General features: G+C 32.8%; 1 protein-coding gene across 1 annotated transcript in view; it reads left to right on the forward strand.

The window, feature by feature from the left end:
- Positions 1–188: 188 nt before the first annotated feature.
- Positions 189–18,253, forward strand: part of LOC139482967 (uncharacterized) — a 56,413-nt gene continuing 38,348 nt past the window's right edge. The window contains exons 1-7 of the mRNA XM_071266995.1: positions 189–1,399; positions 7,063–7,377; positions 10,301–10,606; positions 11,152–11,208; positions 11,759–12,055; positions 14,818–14,997; positions 15,584–15,925. Coding sequence (XP_071123096.1) covers positions 400–1,399; positions 7,063–7,377; positions 10,301–10,606; positions 11,152–11,208; positions 11,759–12,055; positions 14,818–14,997; positions 15,584–15,925 — 2,497 coding nt within the window. The 5' untranslated portion in view covers positions 189–399. The remainder of the gene's footprint in view (positions 1,400–7,062; positions 7,378–10,300; positions 10,607–11,151; positions 11,209–11,758; positions 12,056–14,817; positions 14,998–15,583; positions 15,926–18,253) is intronic.

Raw genomic sequence — 18,253 nt, forward strand, 5'->3', positions numbered from 1 at the left:
AAGGTGTTGCTTTATAAGACAAGTCAGAATATTTCTTCCTCCCTCTAACACATGTATGGTATATTTGTCAATGGAAATTTGGTATACAATAATTAAGTATAACTTACACACGTGACAGTGTGACATACTAAGTTACAAATCGCTTTGTAAAATAGTTCCGGATTGAATATTCTGACCTTAAATCAATATACCGGGACATTATTGTTTAAACCAGGGTACGCATTGTCTTATAATGCAGTATTTATACAATTCATTAAATATTTTAAAAGGTACACACTTTCTTTTGTTATCCAGTATATCGTGAACAATTCGAACGGATAAAATCTCTCTATAAACCTGAGCCGAATATGTTATAGCAGTCGAAAAACCAGCAAAAGTTAAATTGAGATTGTTTTCAAAATGGACGACGTCGATTCATTTGAAAGAGAGTTACACAAAGCAGTAAATTCAAAAAGCGTTGAAACTCTTCTATCATTGTGTAACGATCCAACAAAGAAGAGGGTTGTTTTAGATTTCAAAGGATATTATGATAAAAAAAGCTTAGTTCATTATGCTGCAGAATTTGGATCTGTTGATTTGTTAAAAAGGTTAGTATGCTTAGGTGCCAATGTAAAGGAGACAGCAGGTTCTGGTAAGAACACCTTACATTTTGCATGTGAAAAAGGTAATGAGAAAATTGTTGATTATTTAATGCAAACCGTTAGTGACAGTTCATTCAAATCAGCATTTACAATGGACTTTGACAAAAAAGTTTACAAAAACTCGTTTTACTATGCGGCTATATCTAGTAATAGCAATATTATTTATTGTTTAAAAAATAAGGGAAATTTAGATATAGACGAGGCTTTACCAAATAAAAGTACAGCTCTTTTTACACTTGTAAAGCAGAACCTATATGAAGCAGCAAAACTATTGTGTCAATGTGGAGCAGACGTGAATCTTGGATTTCATGGACGACATCTTCGACCGATTCATTATACAGCCGAGAGAGAAACTCACACAAAAATGTTAAAACTGCTGCTTGAATATGGAGCCAATGTGAATGAACACTGGGGAGATCCCCCGTATGGTCACCAGCCTCTATTTTTTGCTCTTAAACACAAGCTTAAAGAAAATGCAAAACTATTACTGGAAAAGGGGGCTGATATTTCATTTAAAGGTCGAGTAACAAAAATTGGTTGGATAGATTGTTTCTGCTTGGCTGCAATGAACTGTCCATCTTTAATACCCGACTTTCTGAATCGTGGAGCAAACCCAGACACTGAGAACGACGGCAGTTCAGTTTTGATAATTGCATTTGAGAACTACGCCAACAGAAATGACCTATTGGCTTTGATAAAGGCTGGCGCAAGACAAGGAAGAGATGGTAAAACTGCAATACAGTGCTGCAAATCTTACAGTAAGTAAAATATATAGTATCTTAGGTCCAGTTTGCCGAATTAAATAATTAAATCTAGCTTGTCTATTTCTATTCGTACGGTCTTCAGATGGAGTCGCGCAGTGATTAAGGTGGACACTCCCAATTTTTGTTACATTGTACAGATTTTTACTGAACAAACTATGCTTTGGATTTTTGTAGGTTATCATGTTTGTTGTTTATTAGCATTAAGCTGTGAAAAAAGTCATGTATAAGTTTATAACACATTGTTGGAAAAAGTGCAAATCTAATCTAAAATGTTAATTAAAATGTAGAAGTACTTTAGTGGAGGCTATAACATAATGAACAATATTGCGTCTAAAATCGGTATAGTTATCGTTTGTGTAACGCCGAAATTACATCTGACGGTGTATTCAAATAAAAGAGGGCATTTTCTTTCTTCCAGTCGACAACGCTTTTGTTTTCATACACTACAGTCAGGAGTTTACTTCGTCAAAATTATCTCCCCATTACGCCAGTTCATTATCACAATCGTAGAAATGGAAGCCATTGTAGGGATGACGCGCTACCAATATTGCTCTTGGAAACCGATAAAATATCCACATTGCACCATTACGATCCTTATATGTTAGTTGTATTTTAAAAGACAAATGTATCAACTAGCTAATGAGCGAGCATCAGTTAATAATCTTGTCTGCATTGATTCAACTTAAAACTATTGTCTGATCGGTTGTCAGGTGGAATTTTCGAAAATTCATAAACATTTAAAAAAATTCTAATTAAATATTTCGTGGAAGGGCAGACTAGATTTTTTTTAGTGTATGAAGACTATAAACCCTAATAATCACACACACAAAAATAGAATTTTTCGAAGATATGCATTTTCATCATCCAACTTGAAAGGCTGTCGTCAGTACTTTCAGTAAAGAAATAGCTATTCGAACACACCTTCTCTGTTTTTGTGACTCATTAGATAGGTATTTCACTTGACCCATATATTTCATCTTTTAGTACTGTGATTCTTTTGTGTTATAAAGTCAACCTGTAGCTTTAATATATAAAAATGATAGAATCTGAAGCGAGACGATGTATGAAATATTCTTACTTTGTACGATATCAAGACAAAATACTCAACTCAAACACGCCCTAACATAAAAAGGTGCATTCGATTTTTTCTTTTTGTTGCCCATTTTTGGAATTTTTTCTTCAGTCACATAATGGAAGGGTAGATACGAAAATTACTGAACTAATAGATTGATATGTTTTCCGTCCGTGGTAATTTTTTCATAAAAATCGGAGGTTATGCATTTTCTTCATCCAACTTGAAAGATACCCATGTCGTCGACTTGATATCTAATTGTTCTGCTTAACTATGTACATGTACTAGATAAATTGAAAACTTATGAAAATTGTGTTTTTAAAATAAAACACCTCGTAATTGAGAAGAAAACTGCAATTTTGTTTGTTTCTATTAACTTTTAAAAATTTGGTCACTATAGTAAACAATACAGTAAACATTTATCGCCTTAAGTAAGTAAGTAAGTAAGTAAAACTTTATTTGGATTCGGCATATTGACAAACAATACAAACATAAGCTCTAATGAGCTTTTCACCGAATATAAAAACATATGCAATAACAAATAAAACAAGGCATGCAGCATGCAATAAATAATAAGAAGCAGCACCAAAAATTAACTCTAAGCAAATAGATAATACATGTATCTTGCAAAATACCAAAACATATATATGAAGCACTAAAATTTTTAAAAATTTTCTGTTTAAAAAATTAATTTTTAAATAATTTATGAATTATAAAGTAAAAAATTCCAAATCTTTCAAATTTTAAAAGGTAAAAAACAAAATTTCAGTTGCAACGCAGGCTGTTAATGCAACATAAAAAGCATAAATATTGTAACACAATGTTATCTACAGGCAGAGCAAAAACATTCTGTTCCACTCCAGGACTGTACAAGACTCTTAAAATGTGAGAAGCTGTTAACAGTCCTGAAGTGGTCAGGTAAGCTATTCCATAAAGTAGCAGCAGCAAAACTAAAAGAGTTTTTTCCATATGAGGTAGTTCTTACCTGTGGTACATCCAAAATATTGCTGTATCTAAAAGAATATTTAGTGTGTTTAATTTTTATTAAATTTTGTAAACATACAGGAGCCAAATTATTTAAAATTTTATAAGTCTCAAGTGCCATTGTCCTGATGCGTCTTACTTGTAGGGTTGGAACCTTTGCGTTCTCAAGAAGAGTTTCAGAGGATGATAAATAGTCGTCGTATACAAATCGCAATGCTCTCTCTTGTATTTTTTCAAGTTTTTTAGAATTTTTCTCTGTACAAAAATGCCAAGCCAAAGGGCAAAAATTAAAATTACTCAAAATAAAAGTATGAAAAATTGTAAGTTTATTTAATCTGTTTAAAAATGATCCAATTCTCTTGAGAACATTCAGCTGTTGTGATGCCTTTCTACACAAGTTACTTATATGTGCATCAAATTTTAGTTGGTAATCAATATCAATTCCAAGTAACTTTACTGTTTCTTCTAACAAAGAGCTTCGATTCTTTTGTTCTATTTCAACCTGGTTTCCGACTGCACTAGGGTTTTTCGGGGGGCCTGGGCCACCCCTTTTTTAGGAAAAATTTTGTTGTTTTTATAGGGAATCACTGAAGCATGACTGGAGTTGGCCCCTTCTTAGGCAGTCAGTGGGCTCCCGCTTATGAAAATTTCTGGATCCACCACTGAAAGTTTGAGTAAAGTTAGATAAGGATTTATGACAAATTATGTTGAAATTTGCACAGATAATGAATGAAAAATCTAGTAAATTAAAAAATAGGCACTATTATTAAAAGCTTTCCTTGCTTATTCACAAGGACATATCATATCCTCCATGCTATTCCGATCTGAGTGTTTATTCATACATGTACATACATGTAGTCTGGTGCTATTCCAAGTAGTCTTCTTTTTTCTGTTTCTTGAGAAGTATTTGTTTTACCTGTTCAGTCACTGTAAAGTGTTACAATTCATATTTAAACGCAACACATAAATAGTGACCAAAAAGGTATGGCTATCACATGAGAGAAGCTAGAAAAAAGTCAAATGTATACATTTTAAACATTTTTGTGGGACCATGAAAATGTGGTATATAGATAGATATGCATAGATAGACCATAGAAAAATAAGCAAACAATTCAAAGGAGATGTACATGTAAGATGAATTATGAAAAAAAAGAGCCATGGCCAGGGGCCCCAAACTTGACAGCATTTGGTGTTGAACAGGTAAAATGTTTGCAGTGACAATAAATATAGCCTTTGTTAGAGGTGACCCAGGTTGCCTTTCTCTAAATCAGCTATATTAAACATATTTCTGGGCCAGGTTGAAAAATAAATGAAAATGACTTAAAAAAGCTAATAGAAATACACCAAATTTGGGAGACATCTATTTAAATGTTTGAAATAATAAGAAAGTTGACAAGAACTAAGCTTTTTCAGATAATATACAGACTATTGCAGTCAGCCTATAATAGACTCTTTGCCTCCTGAAATGTTTGCTTATACACTGTACTTTCCTATAATGATTTAAAATCAGTGTGATAGTTTTCATGAAGAACACTGAGCGTACAGGTATTATGACAAGATAAATGTTGTGTTACATGTACATGTATCTACCCAAATAAGTAAAATATAAAAATTCTTGACTTTTAAAACCAGTGATTGATCTCCTGATTTATATCTCATCACACTATGCAGATGCTGTGTGAAAAAAAAAAAATTGACTTACCAGTATGCTTCTATCCATTGAGTTGATTTATTATTAATTATTTTGCTTTGGATACACCTTATTGCTACAATATGTATATGTCTGCCATTACAAACTGAACATGCATGTACATCACATACATGTATATTCCATGTAAAATTTTGATGTTTTAATACAAAATATATGATGACACAATGGAAAAGTAATTGTTGTATGACGTTAATGGTTAAAATGAGACAGATTCTCAGGTCAGCTGGGACAATAAGGGGGGGGGGGGGGGGGGGGGCTGGGGGAGGGGGCGACTTCTCCAGTCATGCTTCAGTGATTTCCTACATAATCAACCAAATAGTAATGTTTATCACGAAAAAATATACTAAGTGTAAGACCTGATGATGTGAATAAATTGAAATCAGACATATCAAATGAAGTTTTCAGTGCTTTTGATATATCAATGGGCAATCTGATGAGTTAAGCCTTTTTTGACTGATCTTTATAGTTTGTTCTTATGTTGTACTGTTATACATGTACCACTGTCCAAGGTTAGGGGGAGGATCAGAATCCCGCTAACATGTTTTACCCCGCCACATTATTTATGTATGTTTCTGTCCCAAGTCAGGAGCCTGTAATTCAGTGGTTGTCGTTTGTTTATGTGTTACATATTTGTTTTTCCTTCATTTTTGTATATAAATAAGGCCTTGGTTTTCTGGTTTGAATTGTTATACATGTCATATCAGGGCCTTTTATAGCTGACTGTGTTGTATAGGCTTTGATCATTGTTGAAGGCTATACGGTGACCTATAGTTGTTAATGTCTGTGTCATTTTGGTCTCTTGTAGACAGTTGTCTCATTGGCAATCATACCACATCTTCTTTTTTATAATGACTGCTGATCACCACTGTGTCCATACTGGGACTATTATGGTCCAACAACCAGTGGTGGATCCAGAAATGTTCATAAGTGCAGGCCCACAAAATTTCCCAGAAAAGGATGGCAAGCCCCCTGGCCGCCTTCTAAATCAGCCTCCTGACAACTCCAAAGAATAAATCATCATGATTCATGTACGAGTACATATAAATATATATAGGCGTTTATATATATATGCAACATTATTGAGCACTTTTATATTACAATAGTATAGCAAACAATATAGCTTGTCCTCAGTTGGGTTAAAAAAATAGTATCTTGGTATATGTATTTTTCTAATTCTTTCAATATTAGGGTTACAACATACTAGCAAATAATGAAATTCATTTCCTATTACACCTAAGACACATACATAGATAAAAGAAGTAAATTGTGTTTCATATGATTCCTCTGCATTTGGACGTAATAACGCAGGTTTGTGCTCACAAGCTGGAGGGTTATACATAAATGGGAAGAAGTAAGCATAAGATTTAAAACAGCCAGTAATGAAGAAATGAACATCCAGAAATCATTTTCAAATTATTTTATTTCCCAACTTGCTCAAAACGGAAAATCATTATGGAGGATTTAACATAACATTTTGGATACTTCCGTGAGTGTAAAGAATAAGTTGTCATTTATATAAATACATTCTTTAGAAAAAATACTATTATAAAACGTCATTAACTTGCTTCTCATAAAATTTAAAGATAAAAGATATCTGGATCTAGAAGTTTAGATATTTGATGTTAATTACAACTGGAAACTTCTGTTTACAACTCTGGTAATAAAACAGAGACTAAATTGAGCTAAACTTCATCTAAAGTGCAAATTACGGTTACAAAATATATGACAGCATTTATATGTAAGCTCAAATTTATACAAAAATATCCATGTAGCTTAATGTTTAGTAATAGAATTAAAATAAAAAGAAACGAAACGATCATTACTTGTCTAAAATCGAATTCGAAGATGGGTGAACGATGATAAAACAAATATTTCTTTTTCTCATTTCAGATCAACTATATTTATTCATACAGGCTGGTATTTCCGTGGATGAAATTGAATCAAGGCATGGTGTATCAACTTTAGACAAACTTTTAAGAACAAAGTTTCCGTGTTCTCAAAAACTCAAAATTCAAAACGAGGTGTCAAAGTTACTTTCGGATGGTGCAAATCCTAACCTGGCTCAAGAGGGAGAAGATTCGCCTTTGATTTTAGCGATTAAACTCAATTTGTTTGAAATTGCAGACAAATTAATTGAAGCTGGTGCCAATGTGAATCATGTTGGAGAGAATGAGACCAATCCTGCTAATGCATGTTGTGTTTCGGGTCCGTATATTTTCTTTTCTATTTATTTGTAGATATGCACTGGTCATTATTTTATGAAATGCAAAAACAAAAATATTGAGTCATGCGTCTTAAAATATTATGTGTAGTTATTTTCTTTTTTTAATTTAATATTTTACCTTAAAGTTCACACAGTCAGTTTTTGCGCAGACATTTAAGACAGATGACACGTGAAATTTTATGATACAGATTTAAAAGTATATAATAGTTTGGTTTAATTTGTCAAGTTCTCTTGTCCAATTGCATAGACGTGCACAGATCATTGATAAAAAGAAATGATATTAACAAGCCTTTATGCGTTACTAATCTGTCTGAACATTTTTAAACAGTTGTTTTGCGTATCTCTTTTAAAGCGGACGTCGGGTGTGACGTAATAAGACGTTTTAGTCGTACGATAATTTATCTAATCTTGTCATTTTATGAAGGACAGGAGTAACACGTGATACACTTACTTTTCCATTTTCTGACTTCATCAAGAAGTTAGTCAACAAAACATTGTGCCGACTTTTGAGTTTGTTTTACACCCTTGTTTTTTCCAAGAAGCTCGTATTTGACGTGTTTTTAAAGTATTATAAGAATTCACAAACAAAAAATCGTATAGCGAGTACATTGTAAACGCTTATACTGCATATGGTGATGATTTATAAATGTATGTAGTACATATATAATTGCCAATGATATAACCATTTGACCGAATCCAATTAAAACGGATTCAAATAATCATTGTATTAAGATTATGTAACATTGTTATGAAAAAGACAAAAATATATGACCGACAACAACCAAATGCAGTCAGTGAATAAAGCTAAGTTAAATATGTTTGTGACCGTTTAAACTTTTAATGGTGAAACTGCACAACATAAAAAAAACATAATTGTGACTTGGATTGAGAGTTGTCTCATAGGCACTCATACCACATGCGTCATCTTATATATATGTAAAAGTAAGTTTTACACGTTCAAAAAGGACTTGAATTACTGATCATCTTTGCAGTTTATAGTAGGTTAATATCTGTTACCTTTAAAAAGATATACACACAATAGTATACTTTTAAGAATCATCCTGTTGTAACTTTTAAACAGACGGTTGGACATTTTTGGGCTTATTGTATGAAATGTGGAGCTCATCGAGAGGAACAATTTATACGCTGTATGTATGCAGCAAAGACTTCTCGTTTTCCTAATACGTAAGCTTGAAAATGCAGCGTAATTATTTTTTTGCACTCGGTGACCTTGGACCTTGGGTGCAAATTGAAGGTCACATGAACTTAAGATTATTGGTGTAGGTCCCAAGTCTTTACGACTTCCGGTTCTCGAGATACAATTTTTCAAAAATCTATAATACTAAAATTACGAGGTCCAATTTGTCAGCCGTCATCACGTAAAAACGACGAATCACAGAATTCAACTTTATATATAACTAATATAGTACAAAGGTGTAGATTAAAAATTACACCACTCCAGGCCCCTTTGTTTTCCACGTAATTAATATTGCCAATAATGAAGAAGTTCCGGGTCGAGTCCGCTACCGATACCAATAGTATATTCACCTGTTACCTATTACCTTATCTGTACGTTCCGCATCTGACAGGCGCACCACCAAACGTTGTATTCAGGATTAATATGCTATATACACGGGTCATAACCACAAGGTTAACACTACTAAATTGTCAAATTGTTACCTATTGTAGTATTTTAATCAGTTAGACCAGAGACATATAATACATAATGAGACGTATTATATGTCTCTGGTTAGACTTTCTAAGATAACAATACGAATACTAAAAATCTGGACTAAAAATCAGGCGTATAGGTACAGTTTTCAATTTGTTAGTGGGCATGACGTAAAACAGCGAGGCAAATAATTCAACTTTACTTATAACTTATATAGGACAATGCTGTTGAATAAAAAATACTCCATTCCAGGACCTTTTGTTTTCCAAATAATTAATATTACCAATAATTGATAAGTTCCAGTTCGACGGGTTCAAACAGAAAGACTTGAAAGCAGAGAAAAACTGTGTATCTTATAATCGGCATGACATTAACAGATGACAATACTAATACTAAAATAAGGCTTGCGCATAGTTATATACTTTAATTCAATCACGGACCCGTGATATCACGGGTGTGTTCTAGTTGTGTATATTTTTTCAAGGGGAAATTACTCCTTATTTAACGGTTAACAACAACATGATTGTATATGTTTATTAACATTGCCATCTGGTCTTGTACATGTGCCGTTTTGAATTTGATTCTATCTCTAATAGTTTTTAAGAAAAATGCAATTAAAAGAAATTGCTTCTAGGGGATATAACTCTCAAAGGGGATGATGAAATCCTATGCAGCCTCATATGGTAATACATCATGATGATATCTACCTATTGTCCAAATAAGGTCATGATATCTTTTAAAACATTTAGGGGGGGCCATGTTAAAAAAAATCAATAAAAGGGAGATAACTTCTAAAGGGAATGATGAAATCCTACAAAAGCTCATCTGGTAAAAGTTCATGATGAGGTCTATCGATAATTCAAATTTGGTATTGATAACTCCAATAGAAGCGGAAGGAGGGCGTGCCAAAAAAATTCTGGAAGGAAAAAAAAAAAGAAAAAAAACATTAGAAAAACAATAAGGTCTTTCCTCGCGTAGAGGAAAGACATTAAAAACAAAAAGACTATAGTAGCATATACACAAACATGTAAAATTAACAAGATATATAAAATTTGTCTTGCCTTTGAAAATTTACTTTGACATTGGAAAAATATCTTATATTACTTTAAGATACGACATTTTCAATTACGCTTTTTGAGTGGCCACTATCTGCCATTGAATTTGTACGAGAAAATACAAAAATAACTTTTAAAACTTTACTGTATTAAATTTGTTCATCAATGTTTTTGTAGGATTGTCTGCCAATAAAAATGCTACCATGGAAGCGATGATTAAAAAAGGCTTGCTTCTTAACAACCAGCATCCATGTGGTAACCATTTAATCGATCTTATAGTTGACGCAGATTTTGACAGTTCCGTGCTGATGTTAATGATTGAAAAGGGTGCAGATTTAAATCTAGTAAAAGACGAGAATGATTCAATACTGATGAAAGTCGTCAAACAAAAACGGTTCCAAGTCTGTTGTGCTCTAATAGAAGGAGGGGCTGATGTTTCCTATAGGAATGCTAAAGGACTGACTGCTTTCGACATTTATGGTGGTAAGATGATAAGCTTAGCGTTGCATACAGAAATGTGAAAACCTACATTTACTTTTATCAATTGTGACCGGGATGAAGAGTTGTCTCATTGGCACTCATACCATACTTTCCTATATCTATACATGTTTTTATAAGTAATAACACATTCAAATACATAATAAAGATATGTTTTATTTTCCTAAACCTACATGTGTACTCTTGTGAAGGATACAACGTACGTTACTCAGAAATAGTTAGAACGTTGTAATTTAGGTAGAAATGTGTATGATATATATTTAAAGACAATTTGAAAAAGATTGATAATTGAGAGGGTTAGCGCTATAGAACCAGGTTTAATCCACCCTTTTCTACATTTGAAAATGCCTGTACCAAGTCCGGAATATGACAGTTCTTGTCCATTCGTTTTTGATGCGTTTTGTTATTTGATTTTGCCATGTGATTATGGACTTCCCAATTGATCTTCCTCTAAGTTCAGTATTTTTGTGATTTTACTTTTTATAAACGTTGTAGACAATTCAAAAGGTTATCTTCCATGTTATTTACAGATTTATTTCTGGAATCAAGGACAGAAATCTACAAACACAAAGACTCAGACATAAATTGTATGTAAAATAGTTGTCATCAGTTAATAATTTTTTTAAACGTTGAAATGTCTTGAAAATTAGATTATTCAAATAAAATGTACTTGAAAATCATAGAGATTGAGTTAATTTTCGTGTTAATCGTTGTTTCCGTGGAATTTATTAAATCGTCAACAAAGGTTACTGAGTTTTTCTTCTAGCAGGCCACCTTTGCACCCTTTAAGGAGTATTTCAACGGTTCATTAATGTTCATAGAGAGCACTACGTGGCGTTTAGTACTTAGATTCCCGATTTTGACTGAACCATTGTGAACGTTGGTGCGAAGTTATACATTCCCAAAACGACTAATCAGTCGGAAAAATACAAACATGCCCCGCATAACAGAAGGTTAGTTTTGGTAGAAACAAAAAAATTATGTTACATAATAATTACTAGTAGTTTTGATTGATTGATCAAAATGGTGTCAGTGAATTACGGCTGCATCTAGAAAATAAGATGAAAACAAATAATCTAGCCATAGCAATCTATATATCAAATGATCAAGCAAATAACATGTCTGTATTGTTTATAGTGGATCAGTTGAAAGTATTTAAATCTTTCCTGGTGGCCGGAATTGATGTCAACAAGTGTACTGTGTCAGAAATATACCCTTTAATCATAGCGGTATGGCTTCGAAGTGAGGATAGCGTTAAATTGATACTGAAAATGGGAGGAGATGTGAATATAATGGATAACTATTACGACACACCATTGACTACTGCACTTGAGTTTGACCTTGAAGAAATAGTTAATGATTTGTTGAAAGCAAAAGCAAATGTCAACCATAAAGGAGGTGAAAAACTGTTACCATGGATTGTTGAGAATGAAGGTACTATATTTTATAAGTAAATTAGAGAAACTTGGGGAGAACGCTCACAAGATCGCTCTTCCTTCTAAATGGTTTCGGATTTTAAAAATTATTATATGATATGGATTTTGCCCATTAATGCTGTACAGTGAAATGTATTTGTATATATCGTTGTTATTTGTTGTCTTTGATGGAAAGTTGTTTAATTGCCCTTTAAAATGTACATGTATACCGTTTTTCTCTTAATTTCAAGTCGTAAATTAAGGCAATCCAATTAAAACAATTCACATCAAATATTCAAAACTTCTTTTTTCATTCTACTTTTTCGAAATGAAATACAGAATAATAGATATTAACTTATAGTGCTCCAAAAGTATGAAATTCTCTTACCTGAAATAAAAAAAAATTTGTATCAGTATGATAAATTTGTTCCAAAACTATGTTCGTGTTTTTAGTTTTCTATGTTGTGCCTTCTGTACTATCATTTGTCTGTTTGTCTTTTTATTTTTAGACATGGTGATGTCAGTTTATTTTCGATCTGTGAGTTTACCTGTCCCTATGGTATCTTTCGTCCCACTTCGATAAAGGTTGATTTTGGGAAAAAAAGGGGGGGAGGCATTAAGATCTATGGGTTTTATTGATACTTAGCTAAATTGTAGTTATCTTCAATGCTCTCTGACTTAAATAAAAAGAAAAAAGAAGGAAATTGTGTGTCACGGGTATTTTATTTTAACCTACAGGCTTTGCAAAAATGTCATACTTTGTATACAATAAAGAATGTACAATTTTGTGTAATGGACCATACATTTCATTTATAGTGAATTGGGAAACAAGTTATTGCAACTTCTTAAATTAAGTCGTATAAGAAAAACAAAATGAGTATGTTAAATTTGATGTATGCCTTTTTGTAATTCTTCGTTACATTTGTTGTTTTTATAGTGATGTTAAGATGATAACACAATATTGACTGTTGTACCCCTATTTTTGACATTTTTTACTCTTTGAGTATTTTTGTTTTGTTCATGCATCGTTGACAATGTAATGGAATTTGATACAACTGTCATACAAATGAGAGGTTTAGCTAGCTATAAAACCAGGTTCAATCCACCATTTTCTACATTAGAGAATGCCTGTACCAAGTCAGGAATATGACAGTTGTTATCCATTCGTTTGATGTGTTTGGACTTTTGATTTTGCCTTTTGATTTTGGATTTTCCTTTTTGAATTTTCCTCGGAGTTCAGTATTTTTGTGTTTTTACTTTTTTCTATTAACCCCTTTCATCTTTGCGGGTGCGAGTGCTGCCTTGTAGCGGCATACGCCTGCTCTTTCGAAATCTACAAGGGTTTCTGTTATGTGAAAGATATATGGCTCTCTTTTAACACGGGTCAGCCATTTATCGTCCCCTTCCGACGAATTAAGACCATACTCGCAAATGGTGCCAAGGGAGAGCCAAAAATTCAGTCCCTGAAATTTTCATCCTGGAACGGGATATACCAGGAACATTTGTGTTAGTAGTCCGATGCACCTACTAAGAATTGCTCTTGTACTAGACTTTCACAATATAAAAAGAAAAATTAGTATAAAGGGACTCAATGGCTGTATTTATAACATACAGTCACAAAAATATTATAAAACACATAGTTATCTTCATTCAGTTGAAAAGTCTAACAAATGAATGACATTTTCTCTCAAAGTTTGAACATTTGATTAATGACCTTAACCGATATTTTTTCTGCTATTGAAAAAGGTTCATCGACAGATACTATGACCTTGTTGGAAAATATTCAATTTCAGCTTTACATATACTTTGTTTTGTAAACTATTACTTTAGTGTGTTTAGTCTATTTTTAGTAATACCCCCTTGAACGTTCTTCGATACTTATTGTCATTCATTTTCGCCTAATTATGTGTTGTTCTATATATGTTTTTGTATTAATTTTGTTTGTTTTTAAGTTATTTTAAAAGATGTTATTTTAAAACATTGTTAACTGCTGTACAAACTTTACATATTATATATAGATATAAGAAGATGTGGTATGAGTGCCAAAGAGACAACTCCCCATCCAATATGCTTGTTTTATTAACACATTGTTGTCAATATAATGAAATTGTATGCAACTACCATACATGTCAGAAGTTTGCCTCGTAATAAAACTAGGTTTAATCCATCATTTTTTACATAAGGAAATGTTTATACCAATTCAGGAATATGATAGTTGGTTTTCATTTGTTTGATATGTTTGAGCTTTTGATTTTGCTATCGGATAACCTATCCGTTTTAAATGTTCATTGATACTTTTGTTACTTTATTGCTCTATAATCTAAGATGGCGGAAGATACCCGAACTTTCGTCACAGTATTCTACTTTGTTTTGGTTTAATTTCACAACTATATGAGTCTTTGATTTAAATGTATATGTTTAAAAATGTAATGGAAATTTTAAGAAAACAAACAGCATGCAGAAAACCAAACAAGAAAACAATGTGATAACAAAGGCGTAAACTCAATAGAAAACAAAATGGACGCTTCTGGCTACCATAATATTTATCAGTTCTGAAATTTGCAATCACACTAAGCGGCATATTGTTAAACTGTCTAACGCAATTTTTCTTTATAGAACCCTCAAATGCAAAATACATGAAGCTTTCAAACGTGTGCGGAAGTTGTATTCCACAAAATAGTTATTTAATCAAGTATGGACATACCGTATTGACAAGAATCATAACTGACATGCCTTTGATGTCAGTAGAAAGAAAGGATGTATATATAAGGCTACTTCTAGAGTTTGGTGCTGATCCAAATCTTGAGGAAACAAAAAGATATTCTACATTGATGCATGCTATCTTATTTGAATCTCATGTATTAGTTAGAACTCTTATTGAAGCAGGTGCTAATGTCAATTATGTTGGAGAAGGAAACATGACTGCATTGCATATTTATTTTCATCAGCATCACATAAAAGGTGAGATTTCCTTTGTTTGGTGCAAACATTCATTTAAAAACATTTTTCTGTTATAATGAAACATAACGTTAGAGGCAATCGTAAAATGACTTTCGATAACATTCTTTCTTACTCCTACATGTAAATACATCTTCATTAAACAAATACATTTTGACATTAAACAAGCACACTTAAGCTATATTTCCATATGTACAGATATACATCTAATTATGGCGGAATAAAACGGTATTTTGTCGAGATTGGTAAAGTGATGACATATATAGAAAATGTTTATATGATCCAATTGGGACAGCAAGTACTGGTTACGGTTCTGTATGTTTAAAACGATTTGATTAGAGTTTTTATCAACTGATAAATTTTATTTAAAGATCTTTTCCTTTAATCTTTCACGAAAAATTAAGAAAGATAACACTGATTCTTGCTACAAAAGTGTTTAATACTTTTACTTTGTCATGTACAACGTCGTTACGGAACGACAATGGAATGGTTTTGACAAGTCCTAAGATAGTTGATATCGCCAGGGAATACAGTAGTGTTATGATCTATTAATGTTACTTTTACCTAACATAAAGAAGTTTTGTTGTAGGATGTAAAACATACAAAAACAGAATCGATGCTGGAAAACATTTCATCTTTCAAATGTTGTTAGATGAAAAAGCATACACCAATGCAAAATCACTTCATGGGGACTTACCAATACATCTTGCATTACGAATGAAATATGATGACATCGAAATGCATATCAAAGACGTACTTCTACTGCTTAACCACAGTACGGAAATTAACACTCCCGACAGCAACAACATAACACCCGTCATTTTGGCTGCACAGTCTTGTACTATCGATGTTATTAGAAAAATGATAGAAATCGGAGCTGATGTTAAATGCAAGGATAATCAAGGAAATACAGCTCTTCATACTCACATGGGTAGGTTTCAAATGGTTATAAAAGAGGGACGAAAGATACCAAAGGGACAGTCAAACTCATAAATCTAAAACAAACTGACAACGTCATGGCTAAAAATGAAAAAGACAAACAAAAAACAGCACACATGACACAACATAGAAAACTGAAGAATAAACAACACGAACCCATAACAAAACTAGGGGTGATCTCAGGTGCTCCGGAAGGGTAAGCAGATCCTGCTCCACATGTGGCACCCGTCGTGTTGCTTATGTGATAACAAATCCGGCAAATAGTCTAATTCGGTAGGTCACATTCATGTAAGGGAAGGGGATTGTAGTAACGACGTAAGGAACATATCCGATATCATTTGTGAAACGGTTATTCCATAACGGTCAACCAACTTGTGATGGCGTCCGTAAAATTTACGAAGGGATGATTTCAACTTCACCATTTGCTTCCTTGTGAGCAGCAACCCTCTATCCAGAAAATCAGGATAGGAAATACAAGCACGGGAATATCGTATCAATTAGGAGATATATACCCCGTATGCAGGTGCTGCTGGAATGTTGCTACTTAGAAATGGAAAGTTCACAATTGGAAAGCTGAAATCATCTCTTTTGTCGTAAAGTTTTGTTTTCAACCGACCCTCATTGTCAATTTCTAGATGTAAGTCAAGATATTAGGCCGACTTAACTGTATCTGTGGTATCTTTTATCTCTAGCTCGATGGGATAGATGCGTTCCACATAGTCACCAAATTTTGAATTATTTAGTGAAAGAACATCATCTATATAGCGGAAAGTAGAGTTAAAGGATATTGCTAACTTCTTATCTTTCTTCCTAAGAAGTTCCTGCATGAAGTCAGCCTCATAATAATAAAGAAACAAGTCGGCAAGTAGAGTGACACAGTTTGTTCCCATTGGAATGCCGACAGTCTGTTGAAAAACACGTCCTCCGAACGTAACAAATATGTTGTCAATAAAGAAATCAAGCATCTTGATAATATCAGTTTCAGAGAATTTTTTGTTTGAATCAGAGTGGTCCTTTACAATGTTTCATCATAGAGTTCTTTTTTAATTGTAAATGTTCTTCCAACCTTAGGTATAAATACGCAGTTAGGAAAAGAACTTAAAATTGACACTTATAATTTTTAAACACCCTCTTTCCCCCCCTTTCTAACATATAAGGCTTAATATTTGTGTTATGCATGTATATATTTATAGAAAGAGAATCTTCTATAGATTTGATTTCTAACGGTCATAATGGTGAAATATAATCCCTTTTGGGTGTAACCATGGCATCAATCTGCATTTCTTTGATACAAAATATAGCAAAAAAGGGGGGTGAACATGTTAGAAAAGTCTCCAAAATTTGGTCCAAAGGAAAATTTCAATCAATTACAGTGATACCTTTCCTGAAAACATAGGTTTATATCTATCAAGTGGTCCAAAAAAAAATATCATATGCATTTCTGCTCCATAAAATTAAATTGAAAAGATCGAGCGCTAAATCTTTGTTATTTTAAAACACTACAATAATTTATGGACCTATTGGCGGTACGGATAGGAAAATAATGACTGTCAAACAGATAAATGGGCTATAAAACATGCTTAAAATTATCTAAATGTTCATATAAACCCATTAATAAGGCTATATTATTCTTCAATTATCTAAAAATCAATTTTATTGTACAAAAACGTACATATTTGAAACATTCACCATGACCATAATGCGGAACTAAACTTCTAACTGTGTGCTGCTACTTTAAGTATAAGCTATTTATCTATGTTATCAAAAGCTCCCAACACCAATTGAAATTTATGCAAAAGAAAAATATAAATAAAAAGCGTCTGTACCGTTGGTTGGTATAGTCTCCCGATTACTGTCGACAGTTTCCATAGACATCATTCATCGTTTTATATTTAACCTTGGAGCTCGGCATTTTTTCTTCTACTTTTCTACACTTTTTTTTATCTACAATTATTATTCTCCATGCAACGAAGTTGCGAATGGTATAATTTTTTTGACCCGTCCGTCTGTCCGTCCCTCCTTCCGTCAGTTCCCTTTCTTGTCATAGCAACTCCTCTCAAACAACATAACATAATTTCATGAAACCTTTTTAGATAATATACATACTATGTAGATGTGCTTATCGACAGGAAATCACGATTCATTTTTTTTCTAGGAGAAACGCCCCTTTGAACTTATTTGCTTCAATATACTACTGCAACAGTTTGTCATCGCAACTACTCTGAAATCACATACCATTATTTCATGAAACCATTTTAGATAATAAGGACATACTATGAAGATTTGCATTTCGACAGTAAAATTACGATTCAATTTTTTT

The sequence above is a fragment of the Mytilus edulis genome, chromosome 7, assembly GCF_963676685.1.
Source record: "Mytilus edulis chromosome 7, xbMytEdul2.2, whole genome shotgun sequence".
Lineage (NCBI taxonomy): Eukaryota > Metazoa > Mollusca > Bivalvia > Mytilida > Mytilidae > Mytilus > Mytilus edulis.